Below are 21611 nucleotides of genomic sequence, written 5' to 3'. Positions count from 1 at the left end.
AAGTAAAGCACTGTAATATTCAGCCCAGCTGCCATCCTATTTAATATGGTGGTACAGTGGCACCACCGGCTAATTCGGTGTTTCTTAAACTGTGGTTTGGCATTTAGTCCGGGTCCTCGTGTGTCCTCTGCAAGCCGGCGTGAAAGAAAATTCATTTTCATTTGGGTCACAGGCTGAGGAGACTGGCGGACCCTGGGATTAACAGGCTGCCGCTGCGAGATGAAAATGTCACATCTCACAGAAGGAAAAATGATGCTAACAGCTTTTAACTGTGCGACACCCAAACATCACAGAAATTAGGGCCGGGCAATATGATTCAAATCCACATTAACATCACACAGTCTTAAGGATCTTTAAGGTCATTCCAACATGCCTGATGCATGTTAAATAGTCAAATGGATGTTAATCGCATAGAACTGTATGACTTTATTAAGTGTGATGGCAAACAAAATAATATTTTACAAATATCAAATTAAAATATTTTCAAGTAATGTTCCTTTAAATGTTTTGTGTGTCCTTTTGACAGTTATTAAGTTGCATTAATAACATTTGCTTGTTATCATCTAATGAGACAACAGAATTATGCATCACATGATATCAAAATATTTCCACAATATCATCACGATCAGATTCCATGGAGAGATAATAAACAATATTATTACTTCCCAGCCAAAGTACAAGTTATAAAATAAATTTTCAATGGATTTCATGAAGCAGAAGATCATACAATTTCCTCAGCATATAAAAAACCAAGTAACCTTTCACATATTTGATATTCACGCCACCACAACTGCACCCTTGGACTGAAATGTGCACTCATATCACCGCATTAGCTGCTGTATGAGTGCCATCAGGGCAAATTTGTGCACATTTACTGTATTTGCTGGAGCCAGGTCTAACACTGCGTGCCCACAGTCTCCCCCTAGTGTTTGAGCGCTGACCTGCGACTGTGGCCTGTTTGCTCCTGTGCCCCTGCACTCAGCCAGGCCCAGGCTGTCCGCTCCATGGGTCTCCAGACACAGCCCGCCTTGTTTCAGCACACTGGACACCGCTTCCTGCTCGGGGATCCTGGGGGAGCCATTGACAGAGAGGAGTGAGAGCGAGGAAACAACAGCGCACAGCAGATGGACTGAATTGACTGGTTGCTCTCACGACTAATTGAATCATGCTGCTAGGTAACGCTCCCTCCTAGAGCAAAACAACAGCAGCAATACATAGTTACAAAACTGTATGAAGGCCTTAAATTAACTGCAGGCGTCGCATTGTATAGTGACACCCTGAGAGGTGAAGCCTGGTTTGCGAAACAAGCTGGGACACCAACTCCCCGCTCAGAGCCTCCCATCCAAATCACTGGTGAATAAACTTTAAATAATTTTTTTCTATTTCTGTTCGCCCTGTTATGACGTGTGGAAGGCGGATTTTGCTGTCTTCGCTGTTCACAGATGCCACAGTAGTACCTGGATAGCCTGCATGTATTTATATGTCATGCCTCTGCAAAAAAAAAAAAAAAAAAAAAAAACACGCTTAAAATAGGATGAGTTCCTCTGCTTGGAGATGCAGAGTGACAGTGATACCTCAGCTCGGGGTAGACGTTCTCCATATACCAACGGAAAGGCTTGCAGTTCAGCTTCCGTCGGAGTGTCAGGCGGTCTGCGATGCTGCGCGAGGAGGAGACACCGACACAAAGAACAAGACGGAGATTAAGTAGAGAGGAAGGGAAGAAACGGGAGGGATGGGGGAAAGCGAGAGAGAATGAGAGAGAGAGAGAGAGAGACACTAAATGAGATTGACTTCAGCACAGTAAACTTGAAATCAGCCTAAAGGTAGCCCAGAGGACAGCAGTCAGAGTCTTGCTGATCTTGGCGGGGAGAACTTAGCTGCATGTACAGGCTCTGCTAATGGGGAGCTTATTAATAATGTTGAACCAGCGATAAATCTCTCCTGTTAATACCAAGAGAAGGCGTTTTGTTATAATCCACAATCACAGCACGCTCTCTCGGCTATTGCTGCTTTCAGGCGGTGTTTACCAAAGCATGTGCGCCGAATGAGAAATTTCTTCGAAGCACTTTACACGAGAAAAGAAAACGGGAGGATGGAGGAAATGCAGCAAACCCCTTCAACAGCTGGAGAAATCTGTTATGGGAACATCAGCATGGACCAACTGTTAGTTTCACCGGATGGCTTGACTGAAATGATACATGATATGTGCACAGTGTGTGGTGCTTTTCTTTCAAAACACGAAACAGAAAGTAAAGAGAGACATGGGAAAGAGACAGGTCAATAAATCTATAAACTAACCTTTATCTAGGCCAGGAGCTCTCAAACTTTTCCCATGATGAGAGGCACTATTTGTCCCAAAACCCACCAAAATATTTGGGGAGGACAAATAAACTTGTAAAATAACTGTCTTCCATTGAATACCAGCAAATTAAAAAATGTTTTATTATTTGTCAGACATTACATATGATTTCAATTTCTGGCATGTTACCACATTTCAAAAAAAGTGAAAGGTTTTTTAGCATTAATGAAACAAAAAACAATAACTAACTGAAAATGTCATCTTTGTTTGCAAAACAGATGACAGAAATTGTAAACTAAAATCGTGGAGAAACTGTCTTAAGATTTTGTTTTTGTCAATTTATTTGGCTGATTACAGGTTCTAAGTGAATACAATTTTTGAAATGGTATGATGTTTTGTTGCGTTTTTATTACACAATATTTTTCTGACCTTTCTGAATGCCAGCAATCATGCATGCCTCAGATTACCAAAAAAGAAAGAAACAGAAACTAAACTAAAACTGAGCATTTTCCCAAAAAAAAAAAAAAATGAAATTAAAAACTAAACTAAACTAAACTAAACCAGCAAACAAACAAGAAGTCAAAAGGAAATAAAAATGAAACTAATGAAAAATGCAAAACTATAATAACCTTGGAAACTGAGGGCACATTTTAGGGCTTCCTCACATCAGGATACAAAATAGTAATCAGGATATGATTCAGCACATTTTCTATGTGGCAAAGTTTTTATTTTTCGGAGTGCAAACTTTGTTTTAGGCAGCACATCGACTGCTCCTGCTTTTAAAAACGCCTCCATGTTGTCAGGCAGCTAAGAGGGCTGCTTCCATTCCCCAGCTGCAGCTCTATTCTCTGTTATTGAATGATACATAATGCACTGATGCAGTCTTCCCACAACCCACCTGTCCCCACGCTTGGAAACAGCAGTGGGCCGGGACCCATAGCTTGAAAACCATTGATCTGGGCTGCTGAGAGGAGGGACAGGATTATTGACTGACCTGCCAAAGGCTTTGCCCTGCGCCGAGGGCCTTGCAGAGTAGTAGTACTGTTTATACTCGTCCATCCACACCTCAGCTGCCCGCCGTGTGTTCCTGCGTGGACACAGACAGACAAAACAGCCGCTCAGACGCAGTAATGATGGTGCAGCAGGCAGCATCCGCTCTAATGATACAGCGCTGCAGATGCCAGCCTCCAGCCTCCAGAAAGCAGCTCTACACTACAAAAAAAAATCTCCACTCTAAGAAATTTTCCTCTCGCACTTGCAGTCTTGGAGCTTTTTGCAACAAATAAAACATTTTGGCAACTAATACCAAACTGTGAAACTGCCTGGTGGCATTTTATAACAAATCACTCGCCTGTGGAAAGCTGAAACAAGCTGAATGTGACATTTTCTCACCCAACATCAATTGTTTCTTTGCATGTTTTGAGGAAAAATGAAGATTTTATGGCTCAAAGCAAGATTAAAATACTTAAAAGTTTGAGATTTCTTTTTTCTTGCAGTGTAATGACAGAGTGCAGGACGCGAGAGGCGCCTGGCAGATGACAGATCGGCCCACTCACTTGATGTAGGTGAGAGCGTTGCCCTCTGGGAAGTCGTACGGGTGCCGCTTCCTGAAGACGTGACCCACGCGGCTGCAGGGCAGAATCTCCAGGCTTCCGCCGCACATCCACACCCGGAAAGAGAGCTCTGCGGAGCGACAGTCACACCTCATGAGACGGAGCATGCAGGCCTGTTGAATTATTTCAGCTTCAACTGTTTGCTGACTTGAACTTGTCTTGGTCTCAGCCACTTATGCATGTTCAGTCTTTTCCTGCCTATATTGAAATTAAATTAAAGATATGCATGTTTGGTCTCTTGTTTGGTCCTATGTTAATGTCTGTGCATAAATTAGTATAGCTGTGAAAAATTTTTTTTTTAAAAATGAGACAGCCGAGTATTGCCATATATATTTTTTCCAACAGTCTACTCATACTCCAGCTCCTTGTATCAATATATATTGCTCTTGCGCTTCATTTTCATAATGATGTTATGACATTTACATTTTATTGCATCGTGCACTGCGCCAATTCTCTTTTAACAACTTGGAATATGAATTTTGAATTGTCTTGCGTTACTTTGTCACCCCATTTATTAGGTTATATGTCGCAAGTTTTATTAGTCTACCCAGGTGCACGGTGAATTTTAAGCTCTGTTCATATATTTCCACTCAATTCTGTAGAGTTTTGCAATGTATGATGACACAAAGTGTATTGCATCCCAAGTATTATGATATATATTGTATCATGAGGTTAGCTGGACATTGAAGGAAATTTAGAGCATCTAACAATCGTGCCGCATCTCTGTTGATCGGTGAATAGGACTTGATTGGCTGTAGTGATCTATCTATGTATCTATCTATCGATCTATTGTTCTGTCTCCCTCTATGTGATGCACATATATCAGCTGTGTATTGTCTCAGTATTGGACTGGCTGTGTGTTCACCTGCTACATTGTTTTATGCACCAGATGGCTGTGCGCTGTAAATCAGCGGTACGAAAGCTGTTGCAGCAAATAATTAAACGCTCTGCTGCCTTGCCGGTTCCAAGGACACATGTGGCACATCAGCGAGCAGGACAGCAGCGTCTGACAGCATCTGCAGCCGTCCAGAGGCAGGTACGCCACAACTAGGCTGAAGGATATTGTCAATGTCAAGGAGGGCGGAAAAAAAAAATATGACACGAGGAATTGCCGTTCTTCTTTTCCTCAGTTGAACTAGAATTTTACATCATTATTTATGTGTTGAGGCGAATTTCATCACCCTCTGGCTCCTAAAATCAGCTGTGTGTTTTCCAAAATGTAGAGCCGTATTTTTTTCCAGAGAGAGGATTTGTGTTCGTAAACAGTAATATTCATCATGTTCAACACAGAGCAAACACTCTGTTCATTTATTTATTCCCATTTCCCCCGTCCTCTTTCCTCCTCTAGGGAGGTTTGAGTTTAAAAATTCAACTCTCAAGTTTACTGGCAAGCACCCAAATATGAGAATACGAAGCGAAATGCTTTTTTTATAGGATCTTTTAAGAGCATTTCAGTCGGCATGTTTAATTCGTGTCATCGTCTATTCCTCTGAGGCAAAAATGCAGAGTACATGAACTCGGCCAGAGGGGTCAGAGTGCAGAGCTTGCCTCAGGACACTCGGAAGAGCATCGGCCGCAGTGGGAATTAAATGCTAATAAAATCTTTGTTTCCTAGTTACAGTTAAGTGAGGCGCTATCAGCGAGCTCACCAAAGTTCTCCCCGCCCCAGATGTCCATGTGGGTGTCGTACTGGCCCAGGTGGTTGAACCAGCTCTTGTCCATGACGAAGATCCCGCCCGCGATGACTGGAGTCCTGCAGCCCAGAGAGACCAGAGAGGAGCAGCTCACATTTTCTGAGTTTAACTTGCTCTCTTTTCCAGAGCGACTGACAATATGCTTAAACCCCTACGCTGGAAAAATCATATAATCAATCAATTAATCAAAACGTGGCACTGTTGCATAACACTTTTCTCACACAGGAGTGCAGAACAAGGTGCATAACATCCAGAAAGGAAAAGCAAATAATAAAAATGTCATCTGATAAAAAATGGAAATACTAAAAAGAGGAACAGGGAGACTAATGTACACATAATAACATAGTATATGGCATAGCACATCGCATATATAGTATATTTGTGTATCTACATGAAGGCATCTAAAAATAATTTATAATCAATATATTTAAAAAATTAAAACAAAAGTAGTGTTGGATAGGTAGAATAAAATCACAAGCAAGTGGGATAAAATTAGAATAAAACAATAGGAAGAAATAGGAAGATGAAAAGAATTATTAGAAAAGAAAAGCATATGGTAATATTAAATAAAAATCAAAAGATCACCAAGAAAAAGCTGAAAAAGTCCACTTTGAGCCGAGATTTAAATAGATGTGAATTTTCAGATCCCCTTATAAGCAATAGTTCAGCAATAGCAATATTTGATAGGGAATAAAATACACACACAAAAAAAAAAAAAAAAAAAAAAACATAACATTTTTTTTAAGTTAACTGATGATGCAGTTTGGAGTGACTGAAGCTTTTTGGATCTATTTGAAGTCTAATTCAGTGGTTTTCAAAGTGGGGCACACGGACCACTGGGGTGCTTGAGGGACCTCCAGGGGGTCCTGAGTGAAATGAGGAAAACTTTGATTTAATTCCGATTTAATTAACCAGAAACTGTTATGATACAAAATATGTATGAGTGATTATTGTAACAGTGTGTTTTAATCTCACCACACTGGATGGATTTGTGAGTGTTCGAGGATGGCCTCTGAACAATTTAACACCAAATTAACTTTTCATATCACAGCCTTTTGGTCAAAATCACATTGAAACAGTTGGAAAACGCTTCATCTAGGATGTTAAACACTGGCACAAGTGTGTGATGCATTTATGACGGTATTATGTTTCATATCCCTTATAAAAAAAAATTCCCATGTGAAATCCCATATGGAAATTTTCAGTCATGTGAAAATAGCAAATCACATGTGAAAATGTCTAGTTCACATGTGACATTGTTTTATTTTCACATGTGAACATTGCCAGTCACATGTGAAAAATGGCAAATCCACATGTGACATTCAAATTTTCACATGTGAAGAGGCACATTTCACATGTGACATTTTAATCAAGGACATCAGTGTGCTGCACCGCCTTTGCTTTGGTTGCTGTTGCATACAGAGAGAAATGACTGCGTCTACAATCCGTGACATTTGAAACATATAAATAATGCACGACGATGATGAACGTCTTCAAGTTTGGAATCAGCGCAAAGCTAATGAGGAAGACGCAGAGGAAGAGGGGGAGCAACAAGTGCACGAACCTGATTGGCTGCGTCGGGTCGCTCCTCGCCATTTTCTGCTCGATAGGAATCTGCTCCCATTTGAAGTGCAGACTCCAGTCAAACCCTGAAAGAGACACAGAGAGAGAGAGACAGGAAGAGAAACTGAGCACTTTTACTTTTATAATGTATACAAGTCCCAAGGAACAAGGCTCTTGTTGAATCGCACACTAAAGGGAACTAAACCACCTTATAAGTCCTTGCTGTATATTTTATTATTATAATTCACTGCTGCTGGATAAGAAAATTGTCTCTCAGATATGTAGGGAAAAAAACTGCCTTATTTCAGAATGTCCTCCATCCATTTTCAAAATCCTCTCTTGGCTTTTGAATTGGTTTTCGGCCGGTCTCAGGATGATGATGATGGTGATGAAAAATGCTCTTCTAAAATGGATCATGTAAACACGGAGAAGCAAAGATTTCACTTGGCAGCTGCCCCGTTATGTGTTATTACTACTCGTCTGACACTGACCTCCTCTCAAGTCGGCCGAGGCAGCCAAGTAGGCGAAGTTGTCCAGGCTGATGACGTCTATGATGGGGCTGACCACTCGCGTATGGTCCTGGATGGATGGAAAGAAGAAAAAACCTACTGATTTACAAACTATCATGGAGCCAGTTCTTATAACATTTCATATTGACACATACAATGTTCCCGGGCTGTGTTTTATTGCTCTGCAAGGGTGGAGGAAACACATTCTAATAACTCATTTTTTTTATTTGCTGTTTTTTTTTCTTATGTGCGCACTTGTTCTTTTCCAAGAAATAATTTTACTTTTAAATAAGTACGCTTTGTCAAAGTATGGTTACACTAATGCCCTGCACTAGTAACCAAGGAAACAGCTCAGGATGGACAATTTCAGCTCCACAGGCAGAAGAAAGACAAAAATGACATAAATTTAAGAAAACTTTTTTTTTTTTTTTTTTTTTTTAGACCACGCAACATTGTCTATATTAAACTGTTACTGTAACAACCCACAAATTGCAGTGTAACTATTCTGTAATTATGGGGCAGTTATAGGACAACAAAGCAAAATAAATTCTGGGGAATTAAGGAGTAACAATTTTCTAATAATGTGGGACTTATTAAGTAGCAATGGTGTGATTATTGTGTAATTATTTTGTAGGTTAATTGTGGGGTAACAAAACCAAATTCTGGGAAGTTGCAGGGTAACACTTTTGAAATAATGAGGGACTTATTAAGTAATTATGGTGTGACTATTGTCTTATTGAGCACATACCAAAAAACATAAATAAAGGGTAATTATTGAAGGGAATGTGGGTTGGAAAACAAAGTGATGCTTGTTGCCCCTTCAATAAAAGAGTTACACAGTAGTAGAGCCATACTGAATAAATCCCTCCTTATAAGAAAATTGTCACCCCTGTATTCCTCAAATTTGGTTTTGTTACTCCATAATTATCAGATGATTACAAAATACCTCCACTTAAGTGGATTGTTACACATATAATTTCATTTTTGGTCGAGCAAAACATCATTAAAGTCACAAAATGATAGACTTTTGTTTCAGTGGGATATTTTGGTACTGTTTTGTTGCATAACTATTTCTCAGTGTGCCAAAACGCCCTCTCTTCCCATAGAAATCAGCTCGGAGTGGACATTCATTTTGGCACATTTTGGCTCGGGCCAGCAGAAATGTCCGTGGACGGTTAAAGAAACCTGCTGCTCGAGAAGTAACATGAGCCCTAAAGTAAACATGACGGAGGAGCAAGCTGTTGATAGTAGATAGCGTGTGTTTATGTGAGAATGTGTGTATGTGTGTTGTCTGTCTGCGACTGAGTTCACATGCCAATACTGTTTGCTCAAAGGGTGTGTGTGTGTGTGTGAGTGTGTGTGTGTGTGTGTGTGTGTGTGTGTGTGTGTGTGTGTGTGAGTGTGTGTGTGTGTGTGTGTGTGAGTGTTAGCCTGGTTGTGTAGCTGGACAGCTTAACTTTGGGACAATCCGAATGACTGTTTCCAATTAGAGCCATCCCTCTCTTTGCTCAGAGGCTGAACCCACTGTGAACTTTGTGCTCATTGCAGGAGAGATTGCGGGGGAAGAGGGAGTGTGAAATGCCACTCTGCCAGGGACCAATTTGGAAAGTGATGCTCTCAACAGCTTCAAGCAATATTCGTTTTATTGGGCTTTTAACGAGCCACTGTGATTTCTTAATGCATAAAGAGGCCGAACATCCAAAAGGGATGTCAGTGATCTCTCAATCCCTCTCCTCCCTCCCTTTCTTTAATTCTCTCTCTCTGTCTTTGAATATGTTTTATATATTATATGAGAGCTGTGGTTTTGTACTCGGCGCCCTTTAGATGTGGTTGCTGAAAAAGTAACTCCAGTGTTGTGGGCGAATTGTCCTTTTTCTGACTTGCTTGAGACAAGATGTTTAATACCATTTTCTGCTCTGTACATCCAGTGGTTCAGCTCCTATGGGTAGCATTTCATGTTAGCTTAGCATAAAGACTTGAAGTCTATGGGAGTCATTAGCCTGGCTCCGTCAAAGTGAAAAAATAAACCTTACAGCAACTCTGATCGTGCCTTATTTACACAGTGTATCATGTGGATTTGATAGCATTTGTACCTGCATTTCAAGTACAGGGGAAATCGGGGAAAAAAGGTATTTTGTCCAAAAGTTTGGAATATTCCTTTAAAAATGTATTCCACTGCCGTACTATTGTCAGTAACTTGGGTTAAGAGCATCAGCATGATGCCTTACATGAGAAGTGAGAAGAGAAAAGTTAATCGAATAGAATATAATAGAACAGGATAGCTTTACTCAGATGGAAATGTGCTTTGTGGGCTCTTATTCTGACAGTTTCCAAGTGCTCAGTGCTGCATCACCCAGTAATGTCACATTGGTGTCTGAGTAAAGAGACAAACAGAGGACACAGTGTGTGACTGGGGCTAAAGGTCACAAGCTGGGCTTCTCTGTTTGCTGTACAGACTGCTTACACACTGACTACTCATACTGTCTGTGGAGGAATTTTGCCGTTTGCGGTGAACAGACCGAGCCGTTTCTAATCAGTGGACTAGATAAGGACAAGGCGCAGATTGGCATCAGCCTTGCAGATTTGTTGCCAAATGCTCTGGGAATCAGCTCATTTGGAGGAGCCAAAACTGATAAAGAACAGCCTATAATGATGTTTCCATTTATGCCTATTCAATTAGATTTATTAAATTACATTATCATTGTAATTTGGTTTACGACTATTGCAACACTCTATCATTTCGTGACCACTGGGGTGTCACACAAATTGCAACACCCTAAAAATGACTGAGTCAACACCATCCACATTCCCTGTAGACTCAATTGTTTCTACATTGTTCACATTTTCCCACACAATCTCAGCTACAGTGAGTCTACAGGGAATGCAGACCATGTCGACTCACACATTTTGAGGCTGCGTATTGGTCGATTGTCTGTTCAGGAGGTGATTATTTAAAGATTTGGCTGCGTTTTTGCACGAGCATCATGCGGTCGATGAAGTCGTGCATTCCTGTGCCACAACGACGATGCAATGTTGTGTGAGGGAGGAGACATGTTGTGGATGCTGATGTTAGAAGTGGAACAATAGGATTTCTTGATCACAACATGATATAGAGCATCTTGATATGGCGTAATGAATATTTACGACATGGCTTCAAGTCAGATATTTTCATCAAGATTCTTGTCTGAGTGAAGCTCGGGAGATTTATTGTTGTGTGGATGAAAATGTAAACTGGAGACTTGGATGTAAAGAGGAGAGTTTGTGAATGAACTGCCAAGAGGCGTCATCCTGATCTCTGCCTTTCCTTGGATTTGTAACTTCCAAATTAATTTAGAAATATAAGAAGAGTAATTATTATTAAATGTCTGGAAGCAAGTGAAAACATCTTCTCCCTTCCTAGACCAACTAAGCCGCTCTGGATTTAAGTTTAGTATTAATTATTCATGAATCATTGTGATGTGTGAAGTGTGTGTGTGAGGAAATGTGCATTTAGTTATTTTAGAATGGATTTTCAAGTCCTTAACTGTTTTTATACTTATTTCTAGCACATTCTTGCTGTTGAATTTTGAACTGGAAATTGAACTTGTTGGTCACTGGTGGCTTTTCAGAAGTAAAGTTGCCATGGCCGTCCTGAAAAGTCACTAAATGCAGCAGCAAAGTGGCCAAAAGTGAATATAAGACATATGGGTCATAGGCCAGATTCAAATTTGTAACACCACAATTTTATGGATTGCACCTTTATCCTCTGAGCCCTGAGATACAATGAGCAGAAAACTGATTATGTATCAATTAAGTATGAATGATACTGGATTTTTTTTTTTTGCCGATATTCAATATGATATTTTCCAATGTTTTTGGTGATTGCTTACATACCGATGTCGATATATGCACATATTTTTTTCCACCTACTTGCAGAGAACAAGTCTCTCCTGTAGTGGAATTAAAACATTATTATGGCTACTCTTATTGTGAAGGCCCACTCGCAGATGAAGATGTAAAATACACTACTTTTCAAAATGTGCACATTCCCTGGGCAAAATAAGAAAACTAATTCAACTTAGGTTATGTAAAACATGCCATATTTATTTTTATATAACATTTTCTTTCAAACAAAACTGTAAGGTTCATCCTGCTGAAACAGGTTTGGATGATGCTCCCTGAGACAATCCTGACAACAGGCACAACTTTGACCTATTTCACATATCAGCGTGACATATCGGCAGAAATTGTCATTTTAAAGCTGATATGCCGATGATGTGCTGATATTATCGTGCATCCCGAGTGTCAACCTGAATCAGTCCTAAATGTACGTCGCTGCCCTGAGGTCAGAGATATCAGACCTGAAGGTGCAAAGTGCCTCTGAAATCTGAAATCAGTTTGCCTTTTCATGCTGCACTAAAGAGCACAGCGGATAGTGAGTCTGCATCAGTATTCTGTCTCTCGGAGGCTGCATGAACATCGGGCCTGTGGTCGCAGAGAGATTAATGAATACAGGACCAGCAGCAGCCCGACTGAGAAGCTGGTAAATTATCACTGAGCCTGGTGCGCTCATGAATGCTAAAAGACTGTAATGCAAGCTGGATGAGTCACAGCTGCCCAAAGCCAGGGATGTGTGTACTGAAAGACGGAGGGAGTACGAGACGATGTGTATACACTGGCGATGTGTACAGTCTGTTGAATAAAAGATGGGGGGTTTTTTTGTACGGTAGAGCCTTTTGAATCTGTGGTTTGAATGTACGAGTGTTTGTGCACGGCAGCGCCTGTCTGCTGCATAAACAGCAGAGTTTTCTGAGTTTGTGTCTTGTGAATATACAGTTGGGGGGCGAAGTGCAATGTAGCGCCTGGTGAATAAACAACAGCAGACTTTTGTCTATCCAAGTAACCGGCTGAGTTGTGTCCTATAAATGAACTATTTTGGGCTCTGTCACTGCACGTCTTCTGTGTGTGCAGCAGTTTTTGGGAGCTGAAGGGACAGAAGAGGCGGTTATAGCTAAAAAGAGAGACGCGGGGAAAGGGGAAAGAAAGCTGATTTAGTGTGAATAAACTTTCTTTACGGCGCAGACTTGAGAATAAACAGTTTTATAAGCGGAAGGGATGACAAAGGCGGATGTATGACTTCCTCAGAGGGAGAGGAGGGGGGGAATTGTGTGGATGAGGAAATCGAGCACTCTGGAGGCAAAACTCATCGGGATTTAATGGGAGGGCGTGGATGAGAGGAGAATAAGAAGATGATTAAGAAAAAAAACATTTCGTGGAATCAAACGGCGAGTTCTGCAGAGTTGCTGGGAGGGTTTGCCTGTGACGGGGGGATGGCAGTGGGTTTGGGGAGCAGCTGTGTTGGTTATGGCCCAGTTGCAGCGCAGCGTTCTCAGGGGAGAGCGAGAGAGACAGCCAGCACACAGACTATTACTCATTACTGAGTGATGAGGGTCTCTTTCCACAACAAGATCTCACTTCATCATAATACCAGACACTCAGGTCTCTGTGTGTAAGTGTTCATGCTTGTGAATGCTGATGTGTCTCTGTGTATGCCGCTTGTATGACAGTGTGAAATCGATACAGAAAAACAATCTGTGTGACAGTGTGAGCCAAGTACAAAAATGAATGCGGGCTTGGGGCAAAAAATGCACTTGGTAAAATGGCTGTGAAATAATAATAATAAAAAAAAAAAAAACGAGGGAGCAAAAAAATACAACAGAAAATCACAGAATATTTTTACTTTTTGTTGAGTTGTGGCATATTCATGTGTGACTGCAAGCACTGTGTTCGTAGGTGATTTGTGGGAATCTGTATGACAAGACTAGGATTGTGTCCCAGTGTAAAAAAAAAAAAAAAAAAAAAGGTTTTTGATCAGAAAAACAACCGACTTCATAGCCTGAAAGAGTAGAAAACGTGGCACAACGCTGCCAGTGGTGGAAGAAAATGACGACCTCACACGAACCACTGCATCAACAAAAAACATACAACCAATATCGTAAAAAATAAAAATGATTAAAAAAACAAACAAACAAAAAAAAATAGACAGACAGTTGAGGCGTGGGCGATAAACTGGTTGGGGAAACAGCACAATCCTCTTCTGTTTCCAACAGTGGAGAAGTGAAATGTGATGTGTGTGATGCATAGTATGATTTAAAATAAAACTAAGACTGACTGATTCAGATTAACTCATTCTGAGATGGATAGAAATTCACTTAAATCTTAGATTATGGGAACAAACAAACAAAAGATAATCTCTAACCGTGATGTGAGCAGACAGGAGGTCATTTTTCACCATCCATGTATATATATGTGTGTGTGTGCATGTGTGTGTGCTTGCTTGTGCACGCTGCATGGTTTGTATTAAGTGTCTAATTAAAGAGTGTGAATGAGTGAGGTGGGGGAAGTCAGGGGTCGGGCCGTACCTCCTTGACTCTCTGGATCATGGGCTGCAGCCAGTCGGTGTTCACCTCACAGTGGCTGTCTAAGAAGGTCAGGATGGAGGCCGAGGCCGTGTTGGCTCCCCGAACCCGTGACCGGATCAGACCTGCAGGGAAGAGGTAAACAATCCCATTCCAAGAATAAAATCCCCACCATTTTATGACACTTGACAAAATGAAATGGCATTATCGCAAAGAGAAATCTCCACTACAGAAACCCCGCATGCATGAAAACAAAGAGTATCATGAGTCAGATGCTCTTGCACCGCTCTGTATATTCAATCTGTGAGTTTCAGTGCATGACTTATAACGCTAAGTGTTGTAATTTAATGATTTGGTGCACCCGCTATCCCGCAATCTGCCTCATCTCCTGCACATCTACTTCTGATCTCATTAGTTTCCCACAATGCCTTTCGATAACCCCCCCAGAGAGCGGGCGTGAGCTTGTTGCACTCAGCTGTGGGTTTGTACAAGCAGGAGGAGCGAAATTTTGTGTTGCGCCCCTCACTCAAAGCTCAACATCCTGCAGCTCGCCTTGCATTTTGGGTCTGAGAAACTGGTATCGCTGCCTCTTCTACGATGGACTTTCAAGATACATCACAAATAGCGGTTTTAAACACTGATTTTGGGTGGATTTGTCCTTTAACGTTATGAGTCACTACACCTCCTCGTATAAAATAATGCTGTTTTGCTTCTTTCTTGAATATTTACAGGTGACCTTTAAGTTTACTACAGAACGGATAAGTAGCATTTTGGGAAAAACACTGTTTCATTCCAGTGTTAATTCCATCAGATTATTCTAGAGTAGACAACAAACAGCTTCTTTACTTTTTGCCCCACTTAAACATTACTTTCATGTACAAAAAAGTTGCTAATTTGTACTTTATTTTAAAGGAAATGGCATTATTATGGCTTGTTATGGCTACCCTGCATGTTTTGCTTTCATCATAGATTCATTTATATTCTACACAGCGATCGGTGAGGGAGGTTTAATGGGTGTAAAAGCGTATGTTTTTTCCCATTTTAGTTTTATCCAAGCTCTACAGGTAATTAGGCAGAGGCATTTCATTATTTTTTTCATTCCAATAATGTCACATCGAGTTTTGCTAGAAGGCCAGAAACATAAAAGTGGTGCTTTTAGAAAAGACAATGCTCAATATTACAGAATCCACTGAATCCGCTGCATATTTGAACAATTTAATGACAAACTGCAGGCAATTTCTTTTACCCAAGTGGATTTATATATAGCATGTTATTATATTTGCCTATATCTAACAAGTTGGTTGGTGGGGGAGGCTGCATTTTTTATTTTTTTCCCCCGTTATTCATCTAAACTCCCCGGTTAATTAGAAAGCTGAATTTCATCATTCGTTTTCTCTGCTGCGCTCTCACAGCTCGCAGAGTGAGCCGAGTGGAAAAATAAGATTCAGGAAGATAAATGATGGGGAGGCAGAGATTTTGTTTTTCTCTTAAGCCCTTTTACCTAAATTCCTCAGTTCATTGAGGAGTTTCGGTTTATAATAAGTTCTAACAAGGCAGGCTCTATTCTCTCTCTGCGACACCCTCAAACAGCAGCGTGGAATAAACAGGATTTAACACAAGGTGATGAGAGCCGCTTCAGGTCAGTGTTGCTGGTCACACTGCAAGAAATATCCATCCACGAGTATTTTAGTCTCATGTTCAGAGTTAAAATCTGTAAAGTTTTAGGTGACAAAAGATCTGCCGGTTTAGGATGAGATAATCCAACTTGTTTCCAATGAAGTTTTGCTTGTTTCAGGGTTTTGTTGAAACAAAGACCTCAGAATAACGCAGATCAGCCCACAAGTGTCAAGAAAATGACACTTGATTCAAGAAAATTCTGCTTTTTTTGCAGTGCAGTTTGCAGTTTGTAATGTGAATCTGTAAATTGCAATGCCACTTCACCAATGTCACCCACACTGATTGATATTTACTTATACAAATGTACTTATTTCCAGTACTTAATGAACAGAACATAGTGACATTTTTATTTATTTATTTTTTTTTTAACACAGTTTCTAAGGCACACCTAAGTCTCTCATCACTCATGACATGTTTCAAGTAACCTGGCTTTCCAGTCGACAACTGGCCCAGTTCCAACATGCAAATAATAAAACGTCAGCCTGTGATTTGAAAGCCAAAAAAAAAAAAAAAAAAAAAAAAAAAAAAAAGGCCCTCGGGCTACAAGGCAGAGCAGCAACCTGAGTCAGTCGGCCTCATCGCCAGACATACGGACGCATCAGCAGCACGCCGCTGTTTTAGCTGTGCCTTTTAGGTTGGCTGCTCTCTTTTCCCGTCTCCCAAGTCTGACATTTAATTAAAAAACGTTTGAATAATTCACTTGAACGGTTAATAATTCAGTTCATATTAATACAGCAGAGATCAGCACACAATGAAAATATAATCACAACCAGGTTTAATAATGGAACATCTCCTAGGAACACAAAGACGTCGCTTCACTCACCCCGAGTCCCTGCATTGGATATCATCTGCACACAAAACTTCCAAACTTGCTTATATCCACTGAATGTCTGACTGCTGACTGACAGTGTATTATTATTATTATCCAGAAAATATGATAAATCATTAGATGTAGGTCACCAAACTGTCAGCACAGGGGTAAAATTGCTCCTGAATGCTGCACTGACATGATGTTTTTTTGTGTGTTTTTGGATAGATCCGGCTTGCAAATACAATTCTGGCAATATTTGCTGGATACTTCTACTTTGCAGAATAGTGATGAAAACTACATGATCATGTTCAGGCTTAAATGTTGGTGAAGGGATGCTCAGCGTCACACCTTACATTACCACTGCAGGAACAGCAAAGACTGTAATTATCTATGATTACATGCAAAATGCTCTTATAAACCACAGTTTTGTTCTGTTTTTTGTCAAGTTTGTTTTTCTTCTCCTGTTAAGAGTATCCACAACATTTTGACATCAATAAATCATCAGTGTTACATTAGCGTAATTACTGTAAACAAACAAGATAATCACCAAGAAGACTGGCCTCTGCACCAGTTCTCCAGCTAAATGACTCATGACCACTTTAAAGGAGCCAATGCCGGCTCGTAACCCTCGTCGCAGGCTGCATTATGCAGAACGGTGAGAAGTCCAAGCTTGTTTTCATTCGCCTAATTATCAGTAGAGGCCCACAGGCTTAAGACGAGTCAAACCTTCGTAAGAAATGAAGCAGTAATGACACAAAAATCGGAAAAAATACACATGCACATTATTTTTTATGGCAAAAAAACGTCATAAATTGCCCCACAGCGCTCCAAAAGTGACATTGCAGCCCTATAGGGGGTCTCGAACCCCAGGTTGAGAACCGGTGCGCTCTACGCTGCATTTAACATGGTGTGACAGCAGGTTGGATTTGCCATGAAAGCTGATGGATTGCTTTAGGGCGCAAAACAGAAAGAGGGTGCAGTTCCTCCCACAATGGCAGCTGGTGGAGGGAGGGATAAAAAAAAAAAAAAAAAAAAAAAAAAAGTTTGAAGAGAGACAGGAAGCAATATTTCCATTGTGACATTTAGAAACTGGATTTATGGGAAGTGTGGTCCTGAAGACCCCGTGACATGAAACGCCCTTTTGTTTGATGTATTTCCTGTTACAAAACCACGTTGGGATGGAATTCATTAGTTAGGGAGAAGCACAGCGTTTGTGTGGGCGGGGGGGGTTTATGTGAGGATTTGATCTTAGCATATGATAATATATCATCTAATTACGATGACATATTGTCTTAAGTGAGACTAAAAGATTTGCCGGGAATTCTGATGTGTTGCTTTAGGGCACAAAACAGAAAAAAAACGCTTTCAACACGTTTTCCTTCCTCACTCAAGGAAGACAGGAGGCAATACTCCCTTTGTGACATCAAGAAACTGGATTTGTGGGAAATGTAGTCCTGAAGACCCCGTGAAATGAAACTTCCTTCGTTTGATGTCTTTCCTGCTATAACAGGGGCTTTGGGATGGGGTTATGTTGAGATGCTGTCTAACATATTACCTTAAATGAAACATAATGAATCTCTCTTTAGGGTTTTATTGGCTGAATTTTTCTTTTCGGAGTATGAGGTCACCGGTAAAGACGCTGCTCATTTTCATTTGTTCACAGCAAAAGATCACAACAAATTTCGACAGTGATGTATCAGTGTTTGAAAACTCTCCATGTAGCGCTTTTAAGTCTGGTGCCCTCTTTTCCATTAAGCCTGTATCACCCCCCCCTCCTCACCCTCCCTCGCCCCCCCTCGCCCGCCCCGGCCCTCCACACTCACCCTCTCTCCTGCCGTTCCTCAGGCAGTGCACTTTGGGGATCTGAGAGAGCAGCTGGCAGTCCTCAGCTGGAGGAGGAGAGCAGAGGAGATGAGATGTTATGGTGGAAACAGAACACACAAACGAGAAAAAAATATGCCTTCTCACTCCCCGTCTGACACGCTGGCTCACACACAAGCACACACACACACACTCACAGACACATTCACACAAGCACAGACACACCACTATATGGATTTATGCACACTTAGGCAGGGTCACAACCAGACAGTTACACAGGTGCACAACACACACAGCCACAAAGACAAACACAGATACGGTTGCTTGCACACACACACACACACACATGTACACTCACACACACACACACACATACACACACACACACACACACACACACTCACACGCAGGTGCCACACACATATAAACACACACTCTGTCACATGTCTATGCACAGATACATGCACAGACACAGGCAGGTGCAATATTATCCTGTTAAAACATTATGATGTTTGATATGCATTATTTTATTCGAGGGTGGACTGTTATTAACACAGTGTGACATTTCAAAAAATTTACTTATTTGCTTTTTTTTTTTTTTTAATCTAAATTCTTCTTCTAAAATCTCCTGCATTATGTTCGATGCACTAACTTGCACATTAATCAAAACTGTCATGTGTGCAATCAAAATGACTCATGCACATTTATTATAGTTATTATGCACATCTGCGGTGCCAAACTCAAATTTTAAGTTCAATTAAACAATAAGTGCTCAATACCGTAAGACAACGGTTCTCAACCTGGGGTCCGTGGACTCACAGGGGTCTTTGAGTGGTTTCCAGGGGACCCCCAGAAAAATGGAGATTATCTTAATTTCACAATTATTCCATTAAGCAGAAGTTATCCCAGTGAGAGAATGTATGACTTTTCAGTTTACAGGTTTCACTCTTTACTGTTAATCTGACAATCTGCAGTATAAACAGTTATGGATTAACTAAATCTTATCAAATGGGGATTCCTGAGACAACACCTTATCAAATTAAGGTCCTTGATGTGTATTTTGTGTGTATTTTGGGGGGTCCATGACAAAAAAAAAAGGCTGAGAACCGTTGCTGTAGAAAATAATGCATATGCCTGCAAGTATCACGATATTCAATATTATGGGATATCAGCCCAAGCCTCGTGCAGGCTGGGATTGTGTGCTGGTATGATGTTTTAGAGTGCTTATGACATTCAGCGCACTACAATCTGATCTAAATGCATCACGACAAAACAAAGCATCCATCACTGCTCCATCATATCCCTGCAAACAATTAGAAAGATGTAAACACACACACACACAAAAAAGCAGCAGTTTTCATCCGCTGAGCGCTCAAACAAAAGGCCACATTTCACCGGATAATTAAATTCAAAATCTTTGTTCCATAAACAAATCTCCAGAGTGAGCCGTTCCCATCGTCTGCTCCCTGTTACGTTACATCAGCAATATCTGGCGTGGACCTTTTGTTGATTTGTAAGAACAGACATCAGGATGAAAAGCCACACACACAAACACAGGTATTCTTCCACACACACACACACACACACACACACACATACACCCTTGAGAGGATTAGTACTGGAGCAGAGTGTGAGAGCAATCTTGCTGAGGCTTTCTGGTTAGATCAAGTAGATCCCCGTGCAGAGACGCGGTCTTACCGGACTCGAGCCGAGGAAAACAAGCATGACGGCTTCTAATCCTCCCTGATGAAATTTGCTGTGTGTACAAACCTGTTTGTTTGTGTGTAGCCTGAGTGTAAGCTGATGTGTGCTGTGTGACAGGGGACCTGTGCGTGAGAGCCGGAGTGTATTAGTGCATTAGTGGAACTCCTGAGGAGGGGACAGCTGGTGTGTGCGTGTGTATGTGTGTGTGTGTCAGTGTGTGCTGAGTGGGGGTGGGGGGTTCAGAAGTAAACCACTCAGGGACAGAGAGCAGAAAGTCACAGATCAAACCCACTGAGCAGATGTTGTACACTTTTAGACAGACTGTGTGTGTGTATGTGCATGTGTGCATGCATGCAATGTGTGCGCATGTGTGTGTGTGTGTGAAGAAGAGACGGAGAGAGAGAGAGAGAGAGAGAGAGAGAGAGAGAGAGAGAGAGAGAGCTTTTGGTGTTGGTGTGCATCAGAGGGATGTAGGATTTGCTTTACAGAGCTGCAAACCCACAGAAATGAATCATGAACCCTGCTGATCCGGTCGGCGGGCTCCTCGTTATGAATGCACGCTGCGCGTCCGAGGTTTGGTCAAACCCGCTGAGCTTTGTTTCAAATTCTAGAGGACATCCCACATTTTCCAATGATACCAAACATGTCCTGCTGAATTAGTGGAAGATGTGTACAAAATGATGCACAAACCGCGTCGATATTTTCGATTTGATGTAATGATGCAGCCGTAAAACAACTGCATCTTGGCTTTGAATATTTCACGCAGTGTAAATCTGATGGAGGTTCAGTGAAGCGCATTGAAGGACATTTAAGGGAAATCAGAGTTTAAGGGGTTAATTAGTATGGATTTCAATGGAGTTCAAGAGTTTCAGTCATTTGATGGTTGAATGCTGTTTCAGACTCTTTTGTATTGCACATGTGGATCTGAGCATGAGCATTTTGTGTATTTGCACACATGTACATGTACATGCACGTGTGTGTGTGTGTGTCCATGTGTGCATTCAAGCACTATTGGATTCACATGCTGTCATCTAGACTTGCAGGAAAGATCACTGTCCTTGATTAAGGACGGTGCTCTCACGATTAAGGCGAGCCTTAACAGGATTAGAGCGAGGCAGGACAATCCCTCCTCCTGTTACTGATCCCCCAGCAGCTCGTCTGCCTCGCCTGGCCCGGTCACATCTCAGCCTGTCTGCTCGTGTCAAACACTCTCACTGTCTCACCTGACCGGCTGTCTGAGCCTCGGCTGCACTGTAATCACCGCAGGAAAAAAAAAAATCTCCTAGCCCTTTAGTCTCGTCTTCAGTGTTAAAGTCTTGTTCTTCTCAGAGCAAGTGAAAACAAGCTGACCAGTCTGATGCAGTTTCACTCGTTTCAGGGATTGTTAAGTACCTGAAATATATTGAAACAAGGCAAAATAAGGCGGATCAGCCCACGAGGGATCAAGACAACGGCGCTTGATTCAAGAAAATTCTGGAAACAAGTTGATTAGCACTGAAAACAAGTGGGATTATCTCATCCC

General features: G+C 41.3%; 1 protein-coding gene across 1 annotated transcript in view; it reads right to left on the bottom strand.

Annotated features, from left to right (window-relative positions):
* The window catches only part of galnt16 (UDP-N-acetyl-alpha-D-galactosamine:polypeptide N-acetylgalactosaminyltransferase 16), a 36842-nt gene that overhangs the window by 4646 nt on the left and 10585 nt on the right, over window positions 1–21611 (bottom strand). Inside the window, exons 5-13 of the mRNA XM_030044864.1 lie at window positions 18388–18453; window positions 14080–14201; window positions 7661–7748; window positions 7171–7255; window positions 5562–5665; window positions 3856–3982; window positions 3294–3386; window positions 1575–1658; window positions 942–1068 (exon numbers count right to left, since the gene is read on the bottom strand). Of these exons, the coding sequence (XP_029900724.1) occupies window positions 942–1068; window positions 1575–1658; window positions 3294–3386; window positions 3856–3982; window positions 5562–5665; window positions 7171–7255; window positions 7661–7748; window positions 14080–14201; window positions 18388–18453 (896 nt within the window). The remainder of the gene's footprint in view (window positions 1–941; window positions 1069–1574; window positions 1659–3293; window positions 3387–3855; window positions 3983–5561; window positions 5666–7170; window positions 7256–7660; window positions 7749–14079; window positions 14202–18387; window positions 18454–21611) is intronic.

Source organism: Myripristis murdjan, chromosome 22 (genome assembly GCF_902150065.1).
Source record: "Myripristis murdjan chromosome 22, fMyrMur1.1, whole genome shotgun sequence".
Lineage (NCBI taxonomy): Eukaryota > Metazoa > Chordata > Actinopteri > Holocentriformes > Holocentridae > Myripristis > Myripristis murdjan.
The sequence above is the reverse complement of the archived record's forward strand: the minus strand, read 5'-3'. Positions and strand labels throughout refer to the sequence as shown.